This window comes from Coregonus clupeaformis, chromosome 17 (assembly GCF_020615455.1).
Source record: "Coregonus clupeaformis isolate EN_2021a chromosome 17, ASM2061545v1, whole genome shotgun sequence".
In the NCBI taxonomy this organism is placed as follows: domain Eukaryota; kingdom Metazoa; phylum Chordata; class Actinopteri; order Salmoniformes; family Salmonidae; genus Coregonus; species Coregonus clupeaformis.
The window spans coordinates 52,159,004-52,178,393 of NC_059208.1; the positions used below are offsets into that span (position 1 = coordinate 52,159,004).

General features: G+C 46.5%; 1 protein-coding gene across 11 annotated transcripts in view; it reads right to left on the bottom strand.

The window, feature by feature from the left end:
- Nucleotides 1-19,390, bottom strand: part of LOC121585869 (cytoplasmic dynein 1 intermediate chain 1) — a 131,019-nt gene that overhangs the window by 100,256 nt on the left and 11,373 nt on the right. For 4 of the 11 annotated variants that reach the window (XM_041902156.1, XM_041902157.1, XM_041902155.1 and 1 more), the window contains 3 exons: nt 18,526-18,576; nt 15,115-15,174; nt 8,725-8,837 (listed from right to left, as the gene is read on the bottom strand). In XM_041902156.1, coding sequence (XP_041758090.1) covers nt 8,725-8,837; nt 15,115-15,174; nt 18,526-18,576 — 224 coding nt within the window. The remainder of the gene's footprint in view (nt 1-8,724; nt 8,838-15,114; nt 15,175-18,525; nt 18,577-19,390) is intronic. The other 7 variants (XM_041902162.1, XM_041902160.1, XM_041902159.1 and 4 more) reach the window with 2 other exon arrangements.

Consider the following 19,390-nt stretch of genomic DNA (forward strand, 5'->3'; position numbering starts at 1 on the left):
TATGTCGATATAGGACTCGTTTTACTGTAGATATAGATACTTTTGTACCTGTTTCCTCCAACATCTTCACAAGGTCCTTTGCTGTTGTTCTGGGATTGATTTGCACTTTTCGCACCAAAGTACGTTCATCTCTAGGAGACAGAACGCGTCTCCTTCCTGAGCGGTATGACGGCTGCGTGGTCCCATGGTGTTTATACTTGCGTACTATTGTTTGTACAGATGAACGTGGTACCTTCAGGCGTTTGGAAATTGCTCCCAATGATGAACCAGACTTGTGGAGGTCTACCATTTCTTTTCTGAGGTCTTGGCTGATTTCTTTTGATTTTCCCATGATGTCAAGCAAAGAGGCACTGGATTTGAAGGTAGGCCTTGAAATACATCCATAGGTACACCTCCAATTGATTCAAATGATGTCAATTAGCCTATCAGAAGCTTCTAAAGCCATGACATAATTTTCTGGAATTTTCCAAGCTGTTTAAAGGCACAATCAACTTAGTGTATGTAAACTTCTGACCCACTGGAATTGTGATACAGTGAATTATAAGTGAAATAATCTGTCTGTAAACAATTGTTGGAAAAATTACTTGTGTCATGAACAAAGTAGATGTCCTAACCGACTTGCCAAAACTATAGTTTGTTAACAAGAAATTTGTGGAGTGGTTGAAAAACAAGTTTTAATGACTCCAACCTAAGTGCATGTAAACTTCCGACTTCAACTGTAACTATCCACAGGAATGAAACCGTATTCCATTGCTTTTCAAGCACACATCAGATGGCAAATATTACTACAGTGACGGAAGCCATATTTGACAGAGAGAGAGAGAGATGAGAGAGATGAGAGAGAGAGGGTCAGAGAGAGTCTCGTGTATCTTATTATACGGTGGTCAAAGGGGAAAATTGCAATCCTCTGCGTCTCACTTGGCATGGCCAACCTACAAACCCTAACCCTACTAACCCTAACCTTACCTACTCGGAAACAAATGATTTTCCTCTGATATAAGAGGGTTTTCTGGGAATTTGACTGGCATCTTGTTTCGATGGAAACCATTTGGGACCCGGGTTCCTTTTCTTCTGGGTGAAACATGAGTCGTCGTCTCCCTGCCCTTCTGAGGGCGATGAAACCCAAACTGAAACCCAAACTGAAACCGTTTTCAGAACTGCTCGGAACACAGAGAGAGAAAAATGAGAGACGCTCGCCGATTAACTCTGACTAGCAGGATCTGACTGAGAGGGAGACAAGAGTCAAAAAAAGAAAGAGTAAAGGAAATAGGATCTTAATTTGTCCTTCCTTTCTCTCCTCCCTCCCCTCACCCTCCTCCATCCCTCCATCTCTCCAGCCTCCCAAACACAACTTTGTGAGAGCGTCCTCAACCCTGCGACCGCTCTCCGCGGGATTCTGTTGGTAACCTTTGCCTCGAGAACACCGACACCTTCAGGTTTTCCCTCGCATGAGAGAGCTGGAACAACATGGCTAGCCCAAACGCTTCCATATGTGCCCCGGTAACGCCCTGCCCGTCCCTGTTCAAGGCAAAAGCCCCTCACCCTCTCTCTCTCCTAGGCAGTGAGACTAGCTGACGGGGGCTATAGGAGGGCTAGGAGGGTACACACACACACACACGCATGCACACCCTGCTGTAGGCCTCTGGGAAACGGGGGAGATAGGGAGGACAGCCATTACACAGACCTCCATCAGAGACAGTAATCCTGAGATCTATGATAACCTCTGTCCTGAGGTCTAACCTCTGTCCTGAGGTCAATGAGATAATCTGTGACACACTGGCTGAACTTTTACAGAACATAGAGAACATTTACCGCCACCCTGTCTCTGTCTGACTGGTTGACTGGCTGACCGACTGGCTGACTGGCTAACTGGCTGACCGACTGACTGACTGGCTAACTGTCTGACCGACTGACTGGCTGACTGGCTGGCTGACTGGCTGGCTGACTAACTGGTTAACTGACTAGCTGACCGACTGGCTGACCAACTGGCTGACCAACTGGCTGACTGGCTGACTGACTGACTGGCTGACCGGCTGACCGACTGGCTGACTGGCTAACCGACTGACTGGCTGACTGGCTGACCGACTGGCTGGCTGACTAACTGGCTGACTGACTGGCTGACTGACTGGCTGACCGACTGACTGACTGGCTGACTGGCTGGCTGACCAACTGGCTGACTGGCTGACCGGCTGGCTGACCGACTGACTGACTGGCCGAATAAGACAAAGTGGATACAAAGTATTTGTGTCCTTGCATCAGTCTTATAAAACAATTCATTTTGGTCATCTTTGCTGTCAGCCCTTCTGAAATAATACAGAAAATCTGCTCTCACTTTAAATAAGTATTGCAGTACTCCATTAATTTCAAGAACCACAGGACAAACACGTTTCGGCAACATCCTTTGCTAACGCTAATATCATTACTAGCATAGTGATGATGTAAACAATGAACAAATCAACCTTACCATAAATAATAGTGTGAGTATTGCGGTGTGAGTATTTTTCATTGGATCTAAAAATCACTTCAAGATCAAAAACCCATCAACAATAAAAAATGTATCAACATGTTGGCCGGAATCATTTCACAATTTGCTATTTGCTTTTTTTTTTTTATGGGTTCAACATGGGGTAATGAAGTTCTATAGCAGGGTGTTTTCTGTTTTCTTGCAATTAGCAGTCATTAACAGACCACCACAAGCCAGCCATTAACAGACCACCACAAGCCAGAGAAAAGCACAACTGTACAAAAATAACAACCAGCAAGTGTATCACTACGAATGAACGAAACCCCTTTACACACATGCATAGACACATGCACACACACACACTCTCGCACATACACAACACAGTCCTTGGGAGCTAATGGTCCAGAAAAATGCTGTAGGAAAGCATGAAGAAAGAAAATACACACTATGTACACACACAACACACACACACACACACACAACACACACACACACACAACACACACACACAACACACACAACACACACACACACACACACACAACACACACACACACACACACCAACCCATCCCCACCCACCCCCACCCAATACACACCTTTGACCCTGTCAACTTGAAACCCAGTTGAGGTGGTTTCCAGAGTGGTAACCCAGTGTAGAAGAAACTGTACTTCTCTAGGCACATTTTAATTGTGGTTCAGTGCTCACAATGACTGACAAGTCTCCCGGCAGCCCTGGACCAAACTACTCTTCTCTCTCAACTGCTCCAGCATTCTCTCTCTCCCTTTTCTCTCTGCCTTTCTAGTTCTCTCTCTCCCTCTCTCCCTTTCTCTCTCCCCCATTCTCTCTCTCTGGCCACCTTTCCGCTTCGGCCCATTACTAGCCTTGTAAGGCCCCGTTGAGCAAAACTGATGCCTGGGCTTTGGACTAGACTGGGCTGGACTGGAACTGGGCACTTACTGAGCTTAAGTCAAACTGATCCTGGTCCAAACCTATCAGGCACAAGCGCATAACACACACACACACACACATGCATACAAGCACACACGAACGCGGACACACACACCCACGAACGCGGACACACACACACACACACACACACACACACACACACACACACACACACACACACACACACACACACACACACACACACACACACACACACACACACACACACACACACACACACACACACAGCCATTCAACCGTGAAGGGTTCCTTTTTAATAAGTTTAAAATGGAAACTTATATCCCTGATGGAAATCAGTAAAGAGGGCGAATAGCGGATGGAGTGCTGTGTCAGCACTCTGACCTTCCCACAGTCCCTTCCTGGTTGTGTTGGTTTGGCTGGGCTCAGGGTGAAAGAGAGACTAAAACTCATAGAGATGGGAGGGGGGGGAGAGAGAGATCTGGGCCCATATTCAAAAAGCATCTCAGCGCAGGAGGGCTGAAAAAAGGGTTCTAAAAGGGTTCTGCGGCTGTCCCCATAGGAGAACCCTTTTTGGTTCCAGGTAGAACTATTTTGGGTTCCATGTAAAACCCTCTGTGGAAAGGGTTCTACATGGAATCAAAAAGGGTTCTACCTGGAACCAAAATGTGTTCTTCAAAGGGTTCTCCTATGGGGACAGACGAAGAACCCTTTTTGGTTCCAGATAGCATCTGTCCCCATAGGAGAACCCTTTGAAGAACCCTTTTTTGGTTTGAGGTAGAACCCTTTTGGTTCCAGGTAGAACCCTTTTGGGTTCCATGTAAGCGCCTTTCCACAGAGGGTTCTACATGGAACCCACAAGGGTTCTACATGGAACCAAAAATGGTTCTCCCTGGAACCAAAAAGGGTTCTCCTATGGGGACAGCCGTAGGAACCCTTATGGAACCCTTTTTTCTAAGAGTATAGACTTATAGCCCTTTACCACAGCTCTAGGATCAGATTACCCTTCCCTAAATGCTACCCTTAACTATCAGCGGGAGGAAAATCATATTTGACCTTGTATCAGCTTTAAAGGGCTATTCCACTATCTGGATCCCAAACACGATAGTACACGCACGGGGGGGAAATGCTAAACTGACCCAAGATCAGTATCTAGGGGCAACGTCACCCTACACCGTAACACACTGACCAGCCTAGCATGTAACTGTAAGAGTAATAAGTGAAATCCTACAAATAACCATGGTAAAGTAGCTAAGCTGAGTTTGCTGGGAACTGTTAGTCCGTAGTCCACAGGAAAGGCTACAGTATGTCTCTGCTATGTCACCCAGCAATGTGTAGTCATACAGACAGACCACAAGCCTGCTCTTTCATAGACATCATGAGGCCAATCAGGACCTGGAGCCATCTTTATGAAACTCCTAATGACTGGGCCTTAATCTGATTGTGTGACACAATGCACACTTAAGACAAACAGATCCGCTGACAACTCAATGGGAATCAATGGTACAGGGGACCTGCACAAAGCACACACAACACATAGTCATTATGGAAAAAGTGCTTTCGGAAATGCTAAGGTTTATTGCATTAAGTTAAATGAGAGTCACACTACTACTAGTACTACTACTACCAGACACCCCAGGGCCAATCATGGAGAGAAGGAACGAGTAGCTCTGGGAAAAATGGGAGGTCAAGAGTTCAAGACGTTGACAAATAATATGAGAATCACTGAGTCATCCGTCCACAGTCAAAGAGACTAGCGAACGAGAAGACTTTCAGTTCCTGTCACACACACAGACGTCCGCCATTTTGAATATCGTCATGGCCTTACAAACGCTTCATGTTTCAAATTCAGACCGTCTTTATTGCGACATTGCTGGGCAAGTCAATAACTCCACTGACCTTCAGTTTCACCAATAGAGAAATTGAGCTAGACTTTTTCTCTGCTCTATTCTGCATTTCAGGGCCGTTACTGGTGCCACTCAATATAAAAAGGCATATCAAATAATAAAATACATATAAAACAAAATTAAAAACGTATAAATAAGTTGTCTGGACAGGCCAGTGAGATCTGACTACTATCAGATGTTTTATTGGTGAAACACACAGTTAAACCATGTGACCCACTGCTGCCCTTAACAGCACAGCAGCAGCCATGCTTCATTGATAACAATAAAACTCAACAACGTAAAAAGGTCAGTTACGCTACAGTCGCCTTGACAACCACTCACAGTAGGAACCTCAGCATAGGCCAATCGTATTTTTTGAAACCAGTGCACCACCGAACAGTGAACAGCAGCATATCTAAAGGAGAGCCCATGGGTTCTGGTCAAAAGTAGTGCACTGTGTAGGGAATAGGGTGTCATTTGGGACGTAACCCTGGACACACCGTAGAGAATTAGCTTGGCACCACAATTAAAAAGCGTAATTACCCCTCTATTCCCCAGCAGGCTGGCAGCTGGTTTTATCCCTCTTTCACTCTCTTTGTCCCCGTCTTTGTCTCTCTTTTCCCAGAAATGTCAGTTTTAACACAACACAGAGACACCATCCCAGGGAAATTAGGCTGAATTGTTTGACCTGCCGACCCGGATCATATGTCCTTTCTCAGGCCCTGAGGGCAGAGAGATGGAGATGGAGATGGAGAGAGAGAGAGAGAGGGAGAGAGAGAGAGAGAGAGAGAGAGAGAGAGAGAGAGAGAGAGAGAGAGAGAGAGAGAGAGAGAGAGAGAGAGAGAGAGAGAGAGAGAGAGAGAGAGAGAGAGAGAAAGAGAGAGAGAATATTCCATAATATATTAATCATGAGTTTCTGCACCTCCAGAGCATGACTAGTTTTGACCATGCTTTCACCCACCCGCATGAGGACCCTAAACACTGTAATTCACACAAACCCTTGGGGAGACATTACAGTACACTAGATCTGAAAACACTTAAAGACAGCCCTGCCTAATCTGTCTGGGCCATGGTTCGGAACGACCACTGTTTGGCACAAGGGGTCAAGTCATAATCGCCTCCAACACCAGCGAGAAATCCTAAGAACGTTCCAATATTCCACCGCCGCACCTAAAACACCAGAACCCAGTTCCAAGACCCAGCAGCACCTGTCTGACCCCGGTTCTAACCACGGTGAACGCCAGCTAACGGAGAACGTGTAGTATCTGTTTAGGTTTACCAATCAGCGAGAGGAACTCCTGGCGTTGCCTGAACAAACACACAGTCAGGGGGGAACACTGTTATGTAGCAGGTGGCCAGAGTAACCTATTCAGATCATCTCCCCTCTCACCCACCCCCTCTCACATCTCCTCCACTGCAGGGTCGCCTAGGGCCGAGTTCACCTCCCCACGGACAACCTGCGCTAGCTCACAGATGTCGACCCACGACACACACATACACATACATAAACACACACACACACACACCTCCTCTCCCTACTGCACGGAGCAACGGCCAATCAAAGGGTCTGTCAGTGGTTGCACTTGTTGAATAAATGATCCTGCCTTGACAGGAAATTCCAAACAGCCTTTTTAATTCTGATCAGGCTTCAAGGAAGTGGAAAGAATAAAAACACATCCATTATAATGACAGGAAGTCTGAGATCACATGGCCACCAGCTGGAGCCAACAGAGGGATCAAGGAACCAGGAGAAGAAGAAAGAAATCACACTCTCAGACAGGGAATTACACAAGGTTCCATTTTGTGAGACAATGTTACACATGTCTGTACAGACCCAAGTGCATGATGGTAAGGAGGACCAGAGCAGGGCTATATAAGGGTGATAGAACTGATGCTTTACATTACGGCTAGCTACCACAGTGGTATACAAATGCTAATACTATGCAGGCCTTGTTATGTTACACAAATGAAAACTCTCTCTCTCTCTCTCTCTCTCTCTCTCTCTCTCTCTCTCTCTCTCTCTCTCTCTCTCTCTCTCTCTCTCTCTCTCTCTCTCTCTCTCTCTCTCTCTCTCTCTCTCTCTCTCTCTCAACAGAATCAAATGTAGTGCCTCAGTTCCAATTCAGTCTGAGGAGACAGACAGACAGAAAGATAGACAGACAGACAAAAGACACTGCGAGAGAGACAGGCACCATTCCAGGTGATCCTCCTCTCCTCTGACAGTGGCAGCCATCTTGTATTACCCCCAGACAATCAGTCTGCATCCACCTAGAGCAGTCAATGTGGTGTCTGCTCTCTAATTCAGGCAGCTAGAGTACAGACACTGACAAGCAGGCAGGCATCTCTTTTAAAAAAGCCTCCTCCTGCTCTCTCTCTCTCTCTCTCTCTCTCTCTCTGCGCTCTCTCCTTTTCTCTCCCTTCCTCTCTCTCTCTCTCTCTCTCTCTGTCTCTCTCTCTTTCTCTCTCTCTCTCTCTATTTCTCTCTCTCTGTCTCTCTCTCTTTCTCTCTCTCTCTCTCTCTCTCTCTCTCTGTCTCTTTCTCTCTGTCTCTCTCTCTCTCTCTCTCTGTCTCTTTCTCTCTCTCTCTCTCTCTCTCTCTCTCTCTCTGCGCTCTCTCCTTTTCTCTCCCTTCCTCTCTCTCTCTCTCTCTCTCTCTCTCTCCCCCTCTCTCTCTCAGGAAATGGAGGGCTGTGTCGGTCAAATTGATTTAAAGTGCTCCAGGTTTACAGACTTTGGATCAAAGCAGGAGGTAAAGCCCACTACAGCAGTAATGACGATCAGATCAATGTGGACTCTGCTTTCAGACGGTTTTAATGGAATCATAAAAACGTTTAAAAGTGTTGAACTGTAGAGGGTATGTTGTTTTTTAGAGGGTATGTTGTAGAGAGGGAGCAATCGAGAGAACGGTATTGCTGTATTAAGTCAATGATAAAATACTCACAGTGTAAAAACGGCCAGCTCTTCTCCTTTCCAAGACCCCAACTTTCTTTGGTTTTCCTATTGGAATAAGGTCACGCCAATCATCATAATTTTATTAGCCAATCAGCAGCCTTTTTCCCCGGGACTTAGCGTAATACCCGACCAGGCAGGGCCTCAGGCAGTCTGTAGTTTCCATTCTGATGACCAACCTGTTTTTCTCTCCTGCTTATTCTATCTCCTTAGAAGAAATTGATTTTCTTTCTGATGTTTATTGTCCGTGCAGCTAAATACCCACAATTAATATCAGAGAGAGTGGTGTTGTATCTGTGTGTGTGGATCTACATTAAACCTTGAACTGGAACTACTGCTTCCTCGTGTTCTGAACGGACACCTTGTGGTGGTTGCTACCGGCCTAAAATCCAGCATCTAAGTTTTTTATCCCTTTTTATTGGTCCTTCGAAATCATAAACAACACATATTTTTCACACAGGCACACGCTCACACACGCCCACCTTACACACTCACCCTCAGACAGATGGGTGATGGGCGTCTGAGTCTCTTTGCAGTACGACACCACCTCTCTGGGTAGGAAGTCCACCTGTGTGATCTTAGACGCCCCCAGTCTGTGCATCCTGCGCCTGGATGGAGACAGACAGGAAGTAGTGGGTCACAGAGCATTACACTGGAACATTTAATATGGTGATTCACTCCTTTTATGTCTGCAGTACCTCATCAGGGCTTCATTCAGTGGGACATAATGTTGTGGAACATTCAGATATAAATATATTGCGTAGAGCCAGGGGCGCAACTTTGGTTTTAGAAGTGGGGGGGACATAATACATATATATATACAGTGGGGAAAATAAGTATTTAGTCAGCCACCAATTGTGCAAGATGAGAGAGGCCTGTAATTTTCATCATAGGTACACGTCAACTATGACAGACAAATTGAGGAAAAAAAATCCAGAAAATCACATTGTAGGATTTTTAATGAATTTATTTGCAAATTATGGTGGAAAATAAGTATTTGGTCACCTACAAACAAGCAAGATTTCTGGCTCTCACAGACCTGTAACTTCTTATTTAAGAGGCTCCTCTGTCCTCCACTCGTTACATGTATTAATGGCACCTGTTTGAACTTGTTATCAGTATAAAAGACACCTGTACACAACCTCAAACAGTCACACTCCAAACTCCACTATGGCCAAGATCAAAGAGCTGTCAAAGGACACCAGAAACAAAATTGTAGACCTGCACCAGGCTGGGAAGACTGAATCTGCAATAGGTAAGCAGCTTGGTTTGAAGAAATCAACTGTGGGAGCAATTATTAGGAAATGGAAGACATACAAGACCACTGATAATCTCCCTCGATCTGGGGCTCCACGCAAGATCTCACCCCGTGGGGTCAAAATGATCACAAGAACGGTGAGCAAAAATCCCAGAACCACACGGGGGGACCTAGTGAATGACCTGCAGAGAGCTGGGACCAAAGTATCAAAGCCTACCATCAGTAACACACTACGCCGCCAGGGACTCAAATCCTGCAGTGCCAGACGTGTCCCCCTGCTTAAGCCAGTACATGTCCAGGCCCGTCTGAAGTTTGCTTGGGACCATCCCAGGTGAGTAGGCACCCGACTCACCCAGAGCTCCCTGTTGCGCACGTGTGTTCACATAGAATTTCCTGAGTTTTCCCCGCATTCCCAGCATAAGGCGCTCGTAGATTCAGGCGCAGCTGGGATTTTTATGGACCGTCTATTTGCACATAGATTAGGGATCCCTATTGTGCCTGTTGATGTGCCCTTCCCTATACATGCCTTAGATAGTCACCCTTTAGGGTCAGGCCTGATTAGGGAGGTCACAGCTCCACTCTGGATGAAAACGCAGGAGGGTCATGAGGAGAGAATTAGTCTCTTCCTGATCGATTCTCCTGCGTTTCCAGTGGTGTTGGGGCTTCCCTGGTTAGCCTCTCATGACCCCAATATTTCGTGGCAACAGAGGGCTCTCAAGGGATGGTCCCGTCAGTGCTCGGAGAGGTGTAGGTGTTTCCATAGGTGCAACTACGGTGGAGAGTCCAAACCAGGTCTCCACTATGCACATTCCTCCCGAATATGCCGATTTGGCTCTCGCCTTCTGTAAAAGGAAGGCGACTCGATTACCACCCCATCGACAGGGGGATTGTGCGATAAATCTCCAGGAGGGCGCTGCACGTGTATCCTCTGTCACAGGAAGAGACGGCGGCTATGGAAACACATGTCTCCGAATCTCTGGGACAGGGATACATTCGGCCTTCCACTTCCCCTGCCTCCTCAAGTTTCTTTTTTTTGAAGAAGAAGGATGGAGGTTTACGCCCGTGCATTAACTATCGAGGTCTCAATTAGATAACGGTGAAGTACAGTTATCCACTACCTCTCATTGCTAGTATGACAGAGTCATTGCACGGGGCGCACTTCTTCACCAAATTGGATCTCAGGAGCGCGTACAACCTGGTGCATATCCGGGAAGGGGATGAGTGGAAGACGGCATTTAGTACCACCTCTGGGCACTATGAGTACCTCGTCATGCCGTACGGGTTGATGAATGCTCCCTCAGTCTTCCAATCCTTTGTCGATTAGATTTTCAGGGACCTGCACGGACAGGGTGTAGTGGTGTATATAGATGATATTCTCATATACTCCGCTACACGAGCCGAGCATGTGTCCCTGGTGCGCAAGGTGATTGGTCGACTGTTGGAACATGACCTGTACCTCAAGGCTGAGAAATGTCTGTTCTTTCAACAGTCCGTCTCCTTCTTAGGCTACCGCCTGTCCGCGTCAGGGGTGGAGATGGAAAATGACTGCATTTCAGCCGTGCGTAATTGGCCGACTCCAACCACGGTTAAGGAAGTGCAGTGATTCTTAGGGTTTGCCAACTACTACCGGAGGTTTATCCGGGGCTTTGGTCAGGTAGCGGCTCCCATTACCTCCTTGCTGAAGGGGGGACCGGTGCGCCTGCAGTGGTCAGCTGAGGCGGACAGGGCTTTTGGTCACCTGAAGGCTCTGTTCACCTCGGCTCCCGTGCTGGCTCATCCGGATCCCTCTTTGGCATTCATAGTCGAGGTGGACGCGTCCGAGGCTGGGATAGGAGCTGTACTCTCTCAGCGCTCGGGTACGCCACCAAAGCTCAGCCCCTGTGTGTTCTTTTCGAAGAAGCTCAGCCCGGCGAAGCGAAACTATGATGTGGGGGACCGAGAGCTGTTAGCTGTTGTTAAGGCTCTGAAGGCGTGGAGACATTGGCTTGAGGGGGCAAAACACCCTTTCCTCATTTGGACTGACCACCGCAATCTGGAGTACATCCGGGCAGCGAGGAGACTGAACCCTCGCCAGGCAAGGTGGGCCATGTTTTTCACACGTTTTGATGTCACCTTCTCGCACAGACCAGGTTCCCAGAATGCTAAGGCAGATGCTCTGTCCCGGCTGTATGACACAGAAGAGCGGTCCAGGGAGCCCACTCCCATACTTCCGGCTTCTTGTCTGGTGGCACCGGTGGTATGGGAGGTTGACGCGGACATCGAGCGGGCATTACGCACGGAGCCCACTCCCCCCCCCAGTGTCCAGTGGGGCGTGTGTACGTTCCGTCTGATGTTCGCGATCGATTGATCTATTGGGCTCATACGTCACCCTCTTCTGGTCATCCTGGCATCGGTCGGACAGTGCGCTGTCTTAGTGGGAAGTACTGGTGGCCTACTTTAGCTAAGGATGTGAGGGTTTATGTTTCCTCCTGCTCGGTGTGCGCCCAGTGCAAGGCACCTAGACACCTGCCCAGAGGGAAATTACAACCCCTACCCGTTCCACAACGGCCGTGGTCACACCTATCGGTGGATTTTCGTTACGGACCTCCCCCCGTCACAAGGGAATACCACAATCTTAGTTGTTGTGGATCAGTTTTCTAAGTCCTGCCGTCTCATTCCTTTGCCCAGTCTCCCTACGGCCCTACAGACTGCAGAGGCCCTGTTTACTCACGTCTTCTGGCACTACGGGGTACCTGAGGATATAGTGTCTGATCGGGGTCCCCAGTTCACATCAAGGGTCTGGAGGGCGTTCATGGACCATCTGGAGGTCACGATCAGCCTGACCTCGGGGGGGGGTTTCACCCCGAGAGTAATGGGCAGGTGGAGAGAGTAAACCAGGATGTGGGTAGGTTTCTGAGGTCCTATTGCCAGGACCGGCTGGGGGATTGGTCGGTTTACATCCCCTGGGCAGAGATGGCCCAAAACTCCCTCCGCCACTCCTCCACTAACCTGTCTCCATTTCAGTGTACTAGGTTATCAGCCGGTCCTGGCACCATGGCATCAGAGCCAGATCGAGGCACCTGCGGTGGATGAATGGTTTCGGCGCTCGGAGGAAACCTGGAACGCTGCCCATGGAAGCCTGCAACGGGCTATCAGGCAACAGAAGGCGAGCGCCGACCGCCACCGCAGTGAGGCCCCGGTGTATGGTCTTGCTCTCGACCCGAAACCTGCCCTTTCGCCTGCCCTGCCGGAAGCTGGGTCGGCGGTTTGTGGGGCCATTTAAAGTCCTGAGGAGATTGAACAAGGTTTGTTATAAGTTACAGCTCCCCCCTGATTACCATATTAACCTCTCGTTCCATGTGTCTCTCCTCAGGCCGGTGGTAGCTGGTCCGCTCCAGGAGTCTGAGGTGCGGGAGGTCCCTCCATCCCCACTGGACATCGAGGGGGCACCGGCGTACTCGGTCCGTTCCATCCTGGATTCGAGGCGTCGGGTGGGGGGCCTGCAGTATCTCGCGGAGTGGGAGGGGTACGGTCAGGAGGAACGGTGCTGGGTTCCTAGGAGGGACATCCTCGATCCCTCCCTGTTGAGGGATTTCCACCGTCGTCATCCGACTCGCCCTGCTCCGCGTCCTCCTGGCCGTCCCCGAGACCAGTGTCGGCGTGCGGCCCCGGGGGGGGGAGTACTGTCACGAATTCAGCCGAGGCTGCTCCTCCTCCTTGCTCGGGCAGGCTCCGGCGTTCGTCGTCACCGGAGTACTAGCTGCCACCGATCTATGTTTCTGTGTTCTACTTGTTTTGTCTATATTGCACACACCTGGTTCCAATTACGATAATTTGTTTCCCTATTTTACCCTCTGGTTCCCTCATGGTGTTGTGCGTGATTGTTCGTTGTTTTGTTATCATTGACATTGTGAGTCGGTATTTTCTTCCCTGCGTGGAAGATATGTTTATTTACTTGTGACAAGTAAAGTACGGTGTTGACTACGTTCTGTGTCCTGCGCCTGACTCCGTCCTACCGCTACACATTGACGCATGACAATTTGGTAAAAGACCAAATCCATATTATGGCAAGAACAGCTCAAATAAGCAAAGAGAAAAGACAGTCCATCATTACTTTAAGACATGAAGGTCAGCCAATACGGAAAATGTCAAGAACTTTGAAAGTTTCTTCAAGTGCAGTTGCAAAAACCATCAAGCGCTATGATGAAACTGGCTCTCATGAGGACCACCATTAGGGATGGAAGACCCAGAGTTACCTCTGCTGCTGAAGATAAGTTCAATTGAGTTACCAGCCTCAGAAATTGCAGCCCAAATAAATGCTTCACAGAGTTCAAGTAACAGACACATCTCAACATCAACTGTTCAGAGGGGACTGTGTGAATCAGGCCTTCATGGTCGAATTGCTGCAAAGAAACCACTACTAATGGACACCAATAAGAAGAAGAGACCTGCTTGGGCCAAGAAACACGAGCAATGGACATTAGATCAGTGGAAATTTGTTCTCTGGTCTGGAGTCCAAATTGGAGATTTTTGGTTCCAACCGCCGTGTCTTTGTGAGACGTGTTGTGAGTGAACGGATGATCTCCGCATGTGTATTTCCCACCGTAAAGCATGGAGGAGGAGGTGTTATGGTGTGGGGGTGCTTTGCTGGTGACACTGTATGTGATTTATTTAGAATTCAAGGCACACTTAACCAGCATGGCTACCACAGCATTCTACAGCGATACGCCATCCCATCTGGTTTGGGCTTAGTGGGACTATCATTTGTTTTTCAACAGGACAATGACCCAACACACCTCCAGGCTGTGTAAGGGCTATTTTACACAAGAAGGAGAGTGATGGAGTGCTGCATCAGATGACCTGGCCTCCACAATCCCCTGACCTCAACCCAATTGAGATGGTTGGGGATGAGTCGGACCGCAGAGTGAAGGAAAAGCAGCCAACAAGTGCTCAGCATATGTGGGAACTCCTTCAAGACTGTTGGAAAAGCATTCCAGGTGAAGCTGGTTGAGAGAATGCCAAGAGTGTGCAAAGTTGTCATCAAGACAAAGGGTGGCTATTTGAAGAATCTCAAATACATTTTGATTTGTTTAACACGTTTTTGGTTACTACATGATTCCATATGTGTTATTTCATAGTTTTGATATCTTCACTATTATTCTACAATGTAAAAAATAGTCAAAATAAAGAAAAACCCTTGAATGAGTTGGTGTCCAAACTTTTCACTGGTAGTGTTTATTTTTTAAAATCCAGTTGGATAAACACTCCAAACAGCCTACCCGACTGCTCAGAGGCGTCCGCATGGTCCTAAAGCACACCTTTGCCTCGTTTTGTATCACATTTCAATGATAAAACTGGGGGGGACATAAATGCAATTTCAGAATGTGGAGGGGACATGTCCCCCCCGTCCCCAGTGAAAGTTGCGCCCCTGCGTAGAGCAGACAAGTCAATCTGACATGTAGAGTAAGGACTCAAGTGAGCTCTGTTCATGGCATTTCTATCTGCAATGTTATGCATGTTTCATATCTCTGACTACACCCTTGGTGTTCAGACAGCCCTTCTCTGATTGGACCACACACCGCCCCAAAAGGAGCAAGGATAGAGAGAAGGACAAAAGAAGGAAAGAGAGGAGAGGAGCAGGTAAGTACCCTAGCTCGGAGTCAGCCTGCAGCTGCAGCACAGAGGGGTCAGTGTCCCACTGCAGGGTCCTCGGGTTGGCAGCAGGGTGCGTGAGGGAGGAAGGGAGAGTACATGCCAGGTTAAGAGGTTAGCCACCACAGTAACTCACAGATAACTGCCATTTCTTTTCATTTAGGATTTTTCCATTCTTGATTTGGAATTTCTAATAAATTCCTTGATTGACTGAATTGAAACAGAATTGACACAAACCACACACACACACACACACACACATAACATAATAACTTTAGACACAAAAACGCATGCAACGGCATTGAGACACACAGGACAAGCATAATCAGTTGTTGTAACAAGGGGACAAGACTGTTGAGCAATTCAATGAGGGAAATGTTTTTTTAATGTATATATCTATCTCCCTGTTATAGATTATTGGCAAAATATCAGAATATCTATTTGAGGAAGATAACATTTAAGTTATGGTGGGACAAATGTACAACATTTGTACAACATGTCATGGGAAATGTGAAAATGGTTTAATAATAACTATGTATGGAAAAACAACACTTGATGACCCAAAATGTATGAGGTAATATATGATTATGTGAAGATATGCAAACGTGTAGAAATGTGTATTATCGGTTCTGCAGAATCCAAATGGTTGGACAAATATAAAAAGATCCCTCATATGTTGGAGAGAATGCAACATAATGCAACATAATGCAACATAATGCAACATAATGCAACACAACACAATGCAACATAATGCAACACAATGCAACATAATGCAACACAATGCAACATAATGCAACACAAAGCAATGCAACGCAACACAATGAAACATAATGCAACACAATGCAACATAATGCAACACAATGCAATGCAACGCAACACAATGCAACATAATGCAACACAATGCAACATAATGCAACACAATGCAACATAATGCAACATAATGCAACACAATGCAATGCAACGCAACACAATGCAACATAATGCAACACAATGTAACATAATGTAACACAATCCAACATAATGCAACATAATTCAACATAATTGTGAAATGGGGCACAGGGTGCCAGAAGCTTTACAAACAGCTGTGTTGTATTTTCATCTTTCATATATACCAGTTTATGCCAACAATACATTGCACCAGCGCACAATGTATGCATCTTGACATATATCATACACAAGGCACAATACATGTACACAATCACATTCACTATATGAAAGCATTTCTATGACATACAGTACCGGTCAAAAGTTTGGATACACCTATTAATTCCAGGGTTTTTCTTTATTTTTACTATTTTCTACATTGTAGAATAATAGTGAAGACATCAAAACTATGAAATAACACATATGGAATCATGTAGTAACCAAAAGAGTGTTAAACAAATCAAAATATATTTTATATTTGAGATTCTTCAAATAGCCACCCTTTGCCTTGATGACAGCCTTGCACAATCTTGGCATTCTCTCAACCAGCTTCAACTGGAAAGCTTTTCCAACAGTCTTGAAGGAGTTCCCACATATGCTGAGCACTTGTTGGCTGCTTTTCCTTCACTCTGCCGTCCGACTCATCCCAAACCATCTCAATTGGGTTGAGGTCTGGGAATTGTGGAGGCCAGGTCATCTGATGCAGCACTCCATCCCTCTCCTTCTTGGTAAAATAGCCCTTACACAGGCCGGAGGTGTGTTGGGTCATTGTCCTGTTGAAAATCAAATGATAGTCCCACTAAGCCCAAACCAGATGGGATGGCGTATCGCTGCAGAATGCTGTGGTAGCCATGCTGGTTAACTGTGCCTTGAATTCTAAATAAATCACAGATAGTGTCACCAGCAAAGCCCCCCCACACCATAACACCTCCTCCATGCTTTACGATGGGAACTACACATGCGGGGATCATCCGTTCACCCACACCGGCAGTTGGAACCAAAAATCTCCAATTTGGACTCCAGACCAAAGGACACATTTCCACCGGTCTAATGTCCATTGCTCATGTTTCTTGGCCCAAGCAGGTCTCTTCTTCTAATTGGTGTCCTTTAGTAGTGGTTTCTTTGCAGCAATTCGACCACGGAGGCCTGATTCACACAGTTCCCTCTGAACAGTTGATGTTGAGATGTGTCTGTGACTTGAACTCCGTGAAGCATATATTTGGGCTGCAATTTCTGAGGCTGGTAACTCTAATGAACTTATCCTCTGCAGCAGAAGTAACTCTGGGTCTTCCTTTCCTGTGGCGGTCCTCATGAGAGCCAGTTTCATCATAGCGCTTGATGGTTTTTGCGACTGCATTTGAAGAAACATTCAAAGTTCTTGAAATGTTCCGTATTGACTGACCTTTATGTCTTAAAGTAATGATGGACTGTCGTTTCTCTTTGCTTATTTGAGCTGTTCTTGCCATAATATGGACTTGGTCTTTTACCAAATAGGGCTATCTTCTGTATACCCCCCTACCTTGTCACAACACAACTGATTGGCTCAAACACATTAAATTCCACAAATTAACTTTTAAGAAGGCACACCTGTTAATTGAAATGCATTCCAGGTGACTACCTCATGAAGCTGGTTGAGAGAATGCCAAGAGTGTGCAAAGCTGTCATCAAGGCAAAGGGTGGCTATTTGAAGAATCTCAAATATGAAATATATTTTGATTTGTTTAACACTTTCTTGGTTACTACATGATTCCATATGTGTTATTTCATAGTTTTGATGTCTTCACTATTATTCTACAATGTAGAAAATAGTAAAAATAAAGAAAAACCCTTGAATGAGTAGGTGTGTCCAAACTTTTGACTGGTAGTGTATATAACACCAATGTGTCATGTATAAAGAATATATGATGTTTATATATCTTTAGTGATAAAGCTGTGTTTGCTTTGGCTTGTGGAACAATCATTCAGGGCTGCTTATAAACAAACTGGAGCTTTCTCTAAAGTTTTCTCCCAAAGTGCAAATTGTGACAGGGTAGCTAGCATTTTTGACCCGCTAAACTTCTCAATAATACCTTTCAGGAATGGTGAACATGCCCATTACCACTTTAACAGACACATAATGCTAGTAGAGCGCGGTAAAGAGTCAACTGCTTCGCCCGCCCTGACAGACTGACTGTCTTAACTGGGATGACACCCTAAAGGACTGTATTGTCAGTCCCGTCACAGATAAATTATTTCCATTGAACCATGCAAGTGGAAATCTTTCAAGCCAGTGATTTAGGGAAACAGCGGGCGTCAGGCAGCAGTCACCCAGGAGGTAAGGAACAACCCTTTGTAGCGTTTTATGCCTGACAGAAACACACCTGCCATAATATTTTTTGCCTGTCTGTATCACTGTGCCTGTCTGTCTCTTTGTTTGTGTGTCTTGTCTGTAGGCAACAAGCTTGGGCTCGGGGCATTCCTTGCTTTGAGTAGAAAATGCTTACCTGTCGCTCTGAGCCTGTGACTGATGCTTACTAACGCCAGACAACGCTGACCTGAGAGGGGACACAGTCATAAATGAGCACACTCAACATGGGACACCGTCACAATGACCAACACACCATGCCTGATGGGGACAGCAGCCTCACACACCAGAGGAGGCTGTTGGGTGGACATATAGGAGGACAGGTTCATTGTAGGTTTCCATATATTTTATGTGTTTCATACCGTTCCGTTTATTCCATTCCAGCTATAGCAATGACACTGTCCTCTTATATCTCCAAACACCAGCCTCCTCTGTAACACACTGTATTCACCTCTGTAATGGCAGCCTGCTTAGCAAACAGATGATAGAGTAAAATAATTATTGGCAGAGATTGTACTCTATTGCAGTTCTGGCGGTTCTTCTCAGTGACAGACATCTGACACAGTACACACAATTGGACCGGACAGTACACAGTCCCATTAGTCATCAGTGTTGGTTTGGGGTGTGAGAAAGTGATGAACGTGAGCTATGATGACACATACAGCTGTAAGCATGTATAACACATGGGCTGCAGCAGTGCATGACGCCTGTGAATGTAGCCTTGGCTTCCTGAGGAGAGCAGTGACAGGACCTGAGTGAGTGTCACATGTCACATTGGGCTCACTGGCTTTCCCGCAAAGCAAGCAGCCAGTACATTATAAGGTCTTAATTATAGACCTGTCTGCTGGCTATGGGTGCAGAAAGCAGAAACGAGATCAATCGTCCTCATGTCACTGTGTGACTTCTGATTAGGAGGCTCCATCTTTAAAAAAGTGAGAGTTGAATTCTGTGCATCAAGTTGATATCTACAGAGCATTCTAGAATGTACAGGACTTGGAGGACAT